The 12,329-nt window shown below is 33.6% G+C and overlaps 1 protein-coding gene across 1 annotated transcript; it reads left to right on the top strand.

Moving 5' to 3' along the window:
* Positions 1–6,762: 6,762 nt before the first annotated feature.
* Positions 6,763–11,789, top strand: LOC105797519 (uncharacterized). The gene is made up of 14 exons (XM_012627482.2): positions 6,763–6,994; positions 7,083–7,386; positions 7,483–7,574; positions 7,679–7,698; positions 7,887–8,115; positions 8,227–8,322; positions 8,415–8,530; positions 8,668–8,748; positions 9,617–9,740; positions 9,931–9,980; positions 10,107–10,197; positions 10,362–10,397; positions 10,659–10,756; positions 11,340–11,789. The coding sequence occupies exons 2-14, from the start codon at positions 7,085–7,087 to the stop codon at positions 11,454–11,456; spliced, it is 1,452 nt and encodes a 483-aa protein (XP_012482936.1). The 5' UTR covers positions 6,763–6,994; positions 7,083–7,084; the 3' UTR covers positions 11,457–11,789.
* The last annotated feature ends 540 nt before the right edge of the window (positions 11,790–12,329 follow it).

Below are 12,329 nucleotides of genomic sequence, written 5' to 3' on the forward strand. Positions count from 1 at the left end.
CTGCACACGACAAACTCTTTACCAGATTTAGGTTGTATCAGAAAAGGAGCTTGAGCTAAAATAGATTTGAGCTTCTCAAAGCTCAATTGTTGCGCATTAGTCCAGACAAAAGGAACCCCATTGTGCAGAAGTTTAGTCAAAGGAGCTGCAATTAGAGAGAACCCCTCAACAAATGGCTAATAATAACCTGCAATACCTAGAAAATTACGGATTTCAGATATGTTCTTAGGCTGTTTCCAAACCAGCACCGCCTTAATCTTTCTAGGATCAACTCGAATCCCCTCAGCAGAAACTACGTGCCCTAGAAAAGTCACTTCTCGCAACCAGAACTCACAATTACTCAACTTAGCGTAGAGCTGTTTCTCTCGAAGTATCTGAAGCACTACTCTAAGATGCTCATTATGTTTTTCCTCGGTGTTAGAGTAAACAAAGATATCGTCAATGAAGACCATGATGAACTGATCCAGATATGGCTAAAAGACTCAGTTCATCAGATCCATGAATGTAGCCGGAGTATTCGTCAGACCAAAAGGCATCACTAAGAACTAGTAATGTCCATAAAGAGTCCTAAATACAGTCTTATGAACATCAACTTTCTTAACTCTAAGCTGATGATACCTAAAACGAAGATCAATCTTCGAAAACACTGAAGCCCCTCGAAATTGATCAAAGAAATCATCTATCCTCGGAAGTGTTTTCAGAATATACTATCTAGGTTAAGAAACATTTATAGGATTGACGTTAGAGACTCAATGTATCACATACTTTCTCAAATTAACCAAATTGTTTAAAAATATATTATTTTTGAAACATAATTTTGCAACCCAAAATTCACAACCCGAGTTTTGCAACCTGACTCTAATACCACTAAATGTAAGACCCCAAACCCGGTCTAGACGTTACGGCCAAATCCAGAGATGTTACAAGGTAGGGATTTGAAAATAGAGTCGTTTCGTCAAATCATTCAAGTTTCATAATTCATATTCATTTATATATTTTTTCGAAAATGTTATTTAATTCATTTGTTTATGAAAACATAATTTACAGCGGAAGTCTTAAAACTGTTATATTTTAGAAATCCAGTTTGTGTTTTCAGAAAAATATTTGTTTTTTTTAAAACCGCGTTTTTTGTTATGCATCGTAATGAAAGAGTCAAAACGCATTCAGAACCAAAATAAAAACCAACAACCCGAAGAGTTTCAAATATTACAACTCTCGAATGAAACCAGAATTATAAATAAAAACATAATTTACTAAGTGAAATAGTTCTCGATCAAGTGGTCACCGCTGAGCCACCATCGTACCAACCCGTCTAAGTCTGTGGATCACCTGAACAGAACAGACAAACAGATGTGAATTTTCACGAACTCAGTGTGTAACCCAACAAAAATAGACATGTAATACATACAGTAAACTCATATACAGTCAGATACAGATTCAGACTTATGTCAATTTCAGATAGAGGTAACAGAATCAGATAAGCAGTACAGATATGTAAAATCCTACCCTCATCCTGTACACACCATCTCTGACCATCCCATCACACCATGTGGGGTTTAAAACACCCACCCATCCCTACACACCATATAGTGTCGATACGGCACATTACAGATAACGTGCAGTCAAGTTGCCTGAATAAAGATGATGTGTCCCCGTACAGATTACTTCATCAATATATATAAAACCTACCCCAATCATAGATATAAAAATAACAGATTCAGTAATATCATGCATATCATGCTCATATATAGATGTCCTATATATATACTTAACAAAATAATCAATCATGCATATCAGTGTCATACTCAGAGCAGAATTTTAGACTATTAGATCACATAGTTTTAAAGTTTGGTTAGCCCTTATCGACCCTATGGTAGGCCTACAATCAATCAGAATGACTCTTGTGACCCTAGGGAAAATTTTAGAAATATGGGTTTACACGCCCGAATGGCTTGCCCTTGTGGACCCACACGCCCATGTGGCCCACACGCCCAGATTGGCTTTGCCCGTGTGAGCCCACATGCCTAACTTGGCCTAACCCGTGTGGCCGACACGACCTTGCCCAAATCGTCACACGGTCGTGTATTGCGCACGGCCATGCCCTCATCAAACATAAGGTTGTGTCTTGCACTCGGCCACCTACATGTCGGCCATACGCCCGTGTAGCATCGACAGTAAGCATTTTTGGCTTTCGTCGAAACTTTATTTTTCACGATTTAGGAACATGCTTGGTACGATTTTGATGCTACTACAAACACAAGCCCTTCAGAACCTAAAAATTGATATACCAACGCTCAAAATCAGTCTTAATTCATGATTAAACTAAACTAGGAAACTGACACTAGTTCCATTCAAACGACCATCACTTACCCCAACACCCCGAACAATTTCAATTGTGATTCCGCTAGAGGAGAGCTCCTTTCTTCCTGATTCCCCTATGCGAAAACTCGACATCAACAATAGAAAGAAAAGAATAGCATTGATTTAAACAGTTAAAATAATTTTTCCCCAACCCACTCGAAAACACCCCTTACACTTACCAAATCACGCAAAGGCACTGAAGAACTAAAAACCGAAATTGATAAACAGAATTATGATGGAATTTCAAAAGCAAGGAAACCAAAAAGAAATTTGCCATAACATAGAAAATGAATGTAAAAAAATTTGGGAGTTTTTCAGAGAGAGAAAATATCAAAAAAAATAATATGAAACTACCCAAATCCCCTAAATTTCTCCCCACTATCACACTAACAAACCACTTCCTCAGAATCCCAACTCCACAAAAAATCTATTAGTTAAAAGAGTAAAAATATCATCCACACTCGCACAAATATTCGAACATAGGACCCCTAACACACCAACTCCTTTACCACTCGAACCAGCAGACTCATTCTGATATGAATTAACAGACAATTTTTTGTAAGTCCACTCCACAAGGGTAATGCTTGGATAAAAAATAACAAAATTTGCAAACATGATGCTTGAACCCAAGATCTCTCACATACACCCAGAACACTTAACCACTGAAGCAGGTACACAATTGTGTCAGATATATACAGAATTAGAAATAAATTATTCAGGGCATTACAGATGTCCTATGAGGGCAACACACTTATGACAATATCATTGGATGATCACTGAGTAGTTGCTTTCATTGGACGAGCACTGAGTAGTTGCTTTCGTAATGGCATGTCGTTAGGGAGAGCTCAGTCACGATACTATAATGGAATTTCTTTGTGACCAAATGAGTTTATATTTAATAGGCGAAAAACTGGAACTTAATTATAAATCATTTTAGCCCTAATTACATATGTTCAATTTGTCCCTCTACTAGCTTGTTGAAATAAAAAATGAATTGCAAGTTTGAATAAAAATGAACAAAATGAATAAGAAAAGAGAAATGGAAAACATTCAAGAATGATTATAGTTTTTTGAAATGGAAAATTGGAAAAATTATAAATGAATGTAGGCTTTGAAAAATGGAAATGGAAATGGAAATGGAAATGATCTATTTGCAATTTTATATGGATTACTTAAAATGATTGGAAGAATGAGTTTATGTTTTTGAGTTGTTTTGAAGCCCAAAATGAAAATAAATCATTCACCATAGTCAACATGTTAAGTTATGAAATATTGAACATATTTTCTTAAAATTTTACCAGGGGTAAAATCGTTAAAAAATTTTACCATGGGTAAAATTGTCAAAATGTTACTGGAGGTAAAATAGGGATGAGAAATTGTTTAATATAGAATGTTAAAGTTTATTTTCGGAAATAGAAAAATCGAATCGGGTTGGATCACATTATAGAATATTGGGTCAAAAGGCCCCTAAAGTACTCGTAATTGGATTTGATGTGAAAGAGACTCAAATCCCCCTCATATAACATGAAAGGGGCGACAACCCTCGTGGGGATACTAGGGTGTGCAGTCCATCCACTGCTACTCTAAGTAGAAAATTATTTTTCTATTTGCAATAAATCACTACAACCCAACCTTTTCTTCCTATAAATAGATGACACCGGTAGAGCTATTAACACAACTTTAAGATACTGTTACTCTACCGAAAAATAGAAAAATTTTATTCTTAATTTCCAATTTTTTTCCAGAATAACAATTTTATCAGTTTCTCTTAAGAAGAGAGAATTTCTATTTTTACCCTGAATAAAAGAGAGAAAACATTTTTCTAATTCTGTGTTTCAATTCAATTGGTTTGAGCCCATACTCAAAGTAATTCGTGGTATGAGAATAGCGGATAAGATCATTTGGTTGAAAGCCGGGAACAACGAACGTCCGCTAAGCCAAAAGCACAAGTATAAATTCAGTTAGGTTTATTGCTATAAATATCATAAACCGGGTCGTTTTTCAAAATTTTAATTTTTCGCTGTGCCAGAAGATTGTTTTCAAACTAGATTTTTTTCCAATAAGCTCATCCTAAGATCTTTTTAAAGAGCTCAAAGTAGAATTCCTTGACTTATTTGCCCCTTACCTTCTAATTTATTGATTAAAATAGTTAACATTGTATTCAATTATGTTTATTTACTCACTTTCTAATAGTGTATAAGAACTAACTTTCCTACTATCTTAAAAAATAATTCAATTTCCACATTTATTTTGAAGGGAAATTAATAAATTGCTTCCAACCTTATAGTAATGTATCTCTTGATCATTTATTCTATTTATATTTCAAAATAGGCATAAGCATAAATTAAGTCTCTAATATTTACAAATTTTGTCGCTTTAGTCTTTTAGGATAAATTTGTCCTTACATATTCAAATATTTTCCAAATTACTTTATTTTGGACGCAAAAGTTGGTTAAACTGTTGAACTTTTAATGACATTAATGTGACAAACTATATGACAACTTATGTTACTTTGTTGTTGACATGGATAATTTTTAAAATTTTTTATGAACTTTTTTTTGAATTTCTATAAAACATATGTAGATTATCATATGAGTGGTCATGCAGTACTATTAATATTTTAGTAGTCCAAGTAACTTTTTCATATAAAAGAAAGTAAATTGACTAAAATTTAAAACTTAAGGGTCAAAGAGATCTAAAAAACTGTAGAACAAAAGTAAAGTACCAAAAAAAGCCATTTTAAAAAAGATCACGAAAATAAACCAAATTGTTGAAATTTTACGAGGACGGGCCGATTTTGATAAAACGCTTCCAGCTGGAAATGTTTTCAAGGAAAGCTCAAAAAAATGCTTCCAGTTGAACACGTGTTCAGCATATTGACAGAAAAACACTTACAACTAGAAGCGCTTTTTGCCACATCAGCACTAAAACTGGCAGCACCAAATATTTTTATGCCACCTATTAATGTAGAAATAAAACTTACAAAACATGTCTTTATATAGACTCAAAGTCTCATTTCTCTTGTTTTCTTAAACAATGTGAGATGAGATATATATTTATATAAATTCATGAATAAGTTTGTAACTTGTTCCTAAACAATATGGGATATAAACGTATGTATAACTAGTGACTCAATAAGAACATAAAATAATAACTCAGTTTTGCCAATATGACAAACAAGTCCTAATATTTTTTCCAACAAAAGGACATAGCAAATAGGGAAAAGCATATAATCATATATAAACAAAACAAGGTAAATGAATTGAAGGAGGGATATAAAACTAAACAAATAATAGATGTCAGAAAATTTTCATATATAGCCTACAGATATTAAGCAAAAACAACAGCAATATTTTACAAATTAATATATATATATAACTCAAAATGACGAATATATATATACACACAAAAGTTGGGGAGGAAACATACTAATACTCAATCGATTCATTGTATCTGTAAATTCCATACACTTATTTGATCAGCACAGTAGGGAGTATCACCTCATTTTAATTTTTTTGGTCATACATCTACGATCAAGTAATACTTGGAAATCTAAATGAAATGACTTAAAACGATCTTGAAACCTCAATATAACATACATGCGATTATTATCTTATGCATGTGATTACATTACAAATCTAAATCCATACATCAACATCAACATCAAAGTGTTATAGTATTAAAACACACACTAATACATAAAAGGAAACTAAAACATAATAACAAATTATGCAAAATATAAATATAACTATCAACATGTTAAAATTTTCTTAAAAAAAAAACTAAAACATAAAAGGAAAATATTTGATACATCAATCAAATTTTTAAATTTTATAAGTAAAAATTTATAAAATATAGTGTAACCTTTAATCTTTATGTTGTTAGTTAAAATAGACAACAATCCCACATTATCGTGAACAAGTCGCAAATCTATTTATGAGTCTATATATACGCATATCTCATATCCTATATTGTTTAAGAAAAAAAAAATAAGACTTTGGGTCAATATAAAGGCTTATTTTATAATTTTAATTTCTACATTAATATGTGGCGCAAAAAAAATTGGTGTTACCACTTTTAGTGTTGATGTGATAAAAAACACTTCTAGCTGAGAGCGATTCACTGGTCACATGTAAAAAAACGCAGTATGGTAATGCTTTCTATTAGTTTTAATGAAATTATAATAGTTTTTAGCCCATTTAACCGTTGAAGTATTTCAGAGTTAAGGGCTGCCTTAAGCCCGGTCAAGTCTAGACCGACCGTCTGCATCTTTACGGTCCGTCATTTTATTTAAAGCGAGCCGAGAAGTGTACAAATTGGATTGGGTTTTTAAGACCCATCTTTAAGATCAACAGTGAAACGACGTCGCCTGTTGGGCTAAAAGTGCAAAATGCCCATCTTCTTTCTCTCACTGCAGGCTATCAATCCGACGGAATTGAAAGTTTCCGGAGGGAGAACCTTCAGAAGAACGCAACTGGTTTCTCTTTTCTGTTTTCCCCCTCTCTCGTTCTCGCCAACTAAATTTCGGAAATTTCCTTATTCTTTTGAAAACGATTGCTTCCTTTTTTTCCTAAAATTTGATCTAAGCGATGAACTTTTTTACTCGGGAAATTCCCCCATTCTATCATAAATGGTTAGCCAAATTGCTCTTCATCTTTAAAATATCTTGATTGCTTTCTTCGATTATTGATCGATTTCTTCTTTTCTTTCTGTTTTTCTAGATATGAGTTTCATCAAAGACATAATCGACTCTCTAAGCTCAATCATCTCAACCGATAGCACGCCATATGAATCAACGCAAAAGCCTAGTTCGTCCACGTGTCAGAACATGGAGGGAATAGCTGGAAACGAACGCACCGCGTATAAGCTCAAAGGATACTTCGATTTGGCCAAAGGAGAGATCGACAAAGCGGTTCGAGCGGAAGAATGGGGTTTAGTAGACGACGCCCTGATTCACTATAAAAATGCACAGCGAATTCTGATCGAGGCTAGCTCCACTCCCACACCTTCATATATCAGCTCTAGGTATTTCAACAATTATCTTTGCATTTTGCTTTTGCTAATTGCCTGATCATTCGGTGTTGATGGATTATAATTTTGACTCCTCATATTTTGTGATAGTGAACAAGAAAAGGTGAAATCGTATAGGCAAAAGATATCGAAATGGCAAGGTCAAGTATCTGAGAGACTACAGGTTTTAAGTCGCCGATCAGGTTATTAATAGTGTTCTGAATATTTATCATGTTAAGTGATTTTACAATAATTGAAATACTGATACTCATTTCATTTATTATTTTTATTTTTCTATCTTCTTTAGGTAGCACATCCGCTAACAAGGTATGGCTTTCTCAGTCTTATGTTAGTTAAATGTAAACTTAACCATGTTTATTAGATGGCAACTGCGTTAATCCAACTTGTTATTCTTCATTTTTACTTGGAAATTTATGCGGTTGTTAGTTACTGTGATTGATTATTGTCTTACAGTTTTCCCATTTTTTTTTATATAATATTATACATATTTGCAGAACACCTTAACTCATGCACAAACTGCTGCAGTTTCACCAAGAGCATCAAATTCTAGGAGAGATGTGTTTCAAAAGTCTCCTCGTAACCCGGTGGTGAGAAATCAGGTTGATAAAGTTGGAAGTTCGAAATCTGCTCAAGAATCTGCTAATGGTTATGAGTCGAAGTTGGTTGAAATGATCAATACAGCAATAGTTGATAGAAGCCCTGCTGTTAAATGGGATGATGTTGGTAAGATACTGCATATGTTTTTCACCTTGTTGGTTTTGCTTTCTAATGCTTGCCTTTTTTCTTTCTTTCTTGCATTGAAGTTATGAACTTACTTCTCCTCGTTGTTTGCAGCTGGCCTAGAAAAGGCTAAGCAAGCACTGATGGAAATGGTTATTCTGCCAACTAGAAGGCGGGACTTGTTCACTGGACTTAGAAGGCCAGCTAGAGGTTGAATCTTACTAGACCATATTCATGAAGATAAGTTTTCCATGCTTGAGGAATTGTTTTAATGAAGATTACTGCTGCATTTTGGTTTCTAGGTCTGCTTCTTTTTGGTCCACCTGGTAATGGGAAGACCATGCTTGCCAAAGCAGTTGCATCTGAATCACAGGCAACATTCTTCAATGTTTCTGCATCCTCTCTAACATCTAAATGGGTCTGTCTCTGTCCCTGCTATTATATCCTTTTCTTGCTTTAAAAAAAGGAAGTATTTAAATGGTGTTAGATATGTTCTTAAAATTTCTTTCCTCATCCATGTGATGCTCTTGGTTATGATCTTTAATAACCAATCAGGTAGGAGAGGGTGAAAAGCTTGTTCGGACTCTCTTCATGGTTGCTATATCCAAACAGCCATCTGTTATTTTCATGGATGAAGTATGTCATTCTCTCCCATCACTCATTGGATCTATATATCCCTTAAAACTATTTGCTATTATCTTGTTTTGGAACTGCTTCAAGATTGCACTTGTTGTCGATTTGTTGTTTCATGTGTTTCTGTTACTGCCTCTCAAAACTGGGCAATGCTAAGAGAAACTTGGTTTAAGATTAAGTGATTAGCATTTTAATTCTACTAGGTTTGATTTATTGCTGGTGTCTTGAATATTTTTGTTTTTGAGCATTTTTCTGGTAATAAACATCCATAATCTCCAGCTCAAGCTGAGCTTTCAGCATATCTGGTATATGGTATGCTGAACTAAAGATGAATTGATGGATTTGATGTCATGCTTCAAGAAAAAAAGGGTTTAAATATGAACACGATGGAAAGTAAAACATAATATATCAAAGAGATGACCAAATCCTTGGGGATCATATCTGTAAATTTTTAATGTGATTATGCAATTGTAGAATTGATTGGTGTGCATTATTGGCAGTATTTCCATGTCCAATCTGATTGGCTCTAGGGCATATTTAAAATAAATAAATAAAACAATTATTGTCTGTTTAGATACGATGTTGCTTCTGACCATTTTTTGGTTTCTGTATTTCCTATACATTCTAATTTCCTATACCTATTTTGATGTCAAGGGAAGTGAAATTTTATTTATGTTACATGCAACTACATTTTATGTAAGCCAATCAACAACCTTCGCATCAATACTCTCTCCATTCTCATACTACCATTCCCCTATTTTCTATTTATCTTGGTTGACTCCATAATTATAATTGATGTTAGCTGGTTAAATATTATGTATACCTACTCATTGTTGACATTTTATTGCATCTTTTTTTCTGTTGTTTACAGATTGATAGTGTCATGTCAACCAGGTTGGCAAATGAAAATGATGCTAGTAGACGGTTGAAGTCAGAGTTTTTAATCCAGTTTGATGGAGTGACATCCAATCCTAATGATTTAGTAATTGTCATTGGTAGTGTATTCAGTTATTTGCTTTTTGGCAATTAGATCAAAATTATTGCAGAAAATGGTTGGATTTTGTGCAATAAACTTTGTTATCCATACCGTTCATGTGATGATAATCCTGCTTTTTATTTGTGTTATCAGAATCTTCCTTGATTACATACGTGTTTCCTTATTTGCTTGTTCAAATGTTAATGCAGGTGCCACTAATAAGCCTCAGGAATTGGATGATGCTGTTCTTAGAAGATTGGTCAGTATGAAATTGATGCAATTTGATTTCCCAGCTACTCAAAAGATAGATATCTGCTATGATCCCAAATAAAACATAGCTTTTTGAATTTTGATTGCCTCATAATGTTATTGTGAATTGGATCAGGTTAAGAGGATATATGTACCTCTTCCAGATGAAAATGTTAGAAGACTGCTTCTAAAACACAAACTCAAGGGTCAAGAATTTTCCTTACCTGGTAAGAGATGCTCTTGTTCTGTAATTTGTATGAATTCATGCCTGTTATTTCTTTGAGCTCATAAATATATGTTTATATGTATTTAACTGAAGTGATCATCTGTCCCTTTTAACTACTCAACTGTGGTCCTTACATGACAATTCAATTTCCATCATCTGTGATAGGTCGGGACCTAGAACAACTTGTGAGGGAGACGGAAGGTAAGATAATTCTCCATGCTATTCTTTTGAGCAAAGTGCTTCTGGATGGAAGTGGTTTGTCTTTATGACTTACTTGATTGGGAACGGGACTGTGGCCAATATGTAGGAATTTTACTTCCTTCTTCAGCTTGGTCTAAGTAATGGTTGCTATGTTGCAGCCAATGTACTAACAGTGCACTTAGCCAGCCCTGCAGCAGTGCTTGAAAACAGTAGTATTTGATTTAATGTCAGAACTTATCTTTCGCTTCTTTTTGTGAATAGGGTATTCTGGAAGTGATCTGCAAGCATTATGTGAAGAAGCGGCTATGATGCCAATTAGAGAGCTTGGTTCAAATATACTTACTGTGAAGGCAAATCAGGTAGTCCAGCAAGAAATTAGCTTTTTACTGATTGTATGCACAAGAAAAAAATCAGATTTGTAGATCTTGCAACAGCTTTCAAGTTAGATTTTGTAGTTTTATTGTGGATTTAATGGTTTGTGGGAATCATTTATTTTCAAAAACTGAAATGTTGGAGAGGCTTAATCTGGTAAAAGAACTTGTATTTTGGGTTAATTAATACATATAGAAGGTCCCACATCCTCACTCGTATCGTGACCAGTTAATGTCTAAAGCCTGCTCTTCTATTATGAGCCCGTTTATTTGGTAGAAAGATCCTAAGCACTAACTTTTCCATCAAGGAGATGTTGGATGAAGGGCTGGTCCAATGAGATACTGAAATTTGTTTTTGGCAAATTATGATGATGTGAGGAGGCTGTATTTAGCTTATCCCAAACTTGAACTAACCTGGGATTTAGATTCAAATATTTGTCAAATCACGTAGGTGTAGATTTTGAATCATCTGCTTTACTCATCAACGTAGACAGCTTAAAGATGTCCTGACAGACTGATAACAAATGATTGGTATTTTAAAGTTAAAGCTAACCAATATTTCTTATTCCAGGTGAGACCTCTAAGATATGAAGACTTTCAGAAGGCAATGTCTGTTATCAGGCCCAGTTTAAACAAAAGCAAGTGGGAAGAACTTGAACAATGGAATCAGGAGTTTGGCTCTAACTAAAATCTTGCTTGCCTCTATTTAGCTTCATTACCTTTGTCTGTTTGAAGAACAGCTTAAGGAAGGGACAAAAAGCAACCCGTAGAACCGTCGGCGCCAGACTAATTGTGTAATCATAAGAACTCAAAACTCGAAGCCGAAAGCCAAAGCTCAAACGTTGGTCAAGGATGTATTTTGTTTTGGGTAACAATTCTTTGACAATGTGTCATATAAAGTATTGTTTGATATTTTGTATTTTACAACAAAATGCATGATTGTGATGGGTAATCAACAGCCTTCTTGCCTATGATTAGAGGGTTATAAGGAATAAATACCAAGGAGGATTTCGTACGGCAAGGTCGGGAGTAAGTTCATCTGGTTCATTTTCATTTTGAATGATTTCTATTCTTGAAAGAATGGGGATATATCGAGAAAGTTACATTGACGATTTTACTTGGAATGGGATAGTAAATTTCGAAATTGTTCCTATTAAATAAAATACAAATTTGATTAATTTTAAATTTTTTCAGTTGTATTTATTATTAAAAAATAGTCAATTTATTTACTTTCAATAAAATAAACTAATATATTTATTTCATTATTTATCCTATTTATTTTAATAAAATTAATTTATTTACTTTAAATAAAATAAAATATTTATTTTGTTATCTATGATTAAATTGAGGATAAAACCTAAAACTATCCATGAAATTTGTTTCAATTTGTAATGTTATATATGAATTTTGATTTTATGCAATTTTATACATACATTTTAATTTGGTTCAATTTTCATAAACATCTAGCATCATTATCAATATAACATCAATTTGCATTTATATATTATGTTCACATAATTATACTTATCCAATATAAAAGTAATTGATGTATTCATTTCTT

The sequence above is a fragment of the Gossypium raimondii genome, chromosome 7 (genome assembly GCF_025698545.1).
Source record: "Gossypium raimondii isolate GPD5lz chromosome 7, ASM2569854v1, whole genome shotgun sequence".
NCBI lineage: Eukaryota > Viridiplantae > Streptophyta > Magnoliopsida > Malvales > Malvaceae > Gossypium > Gossypium raimondii.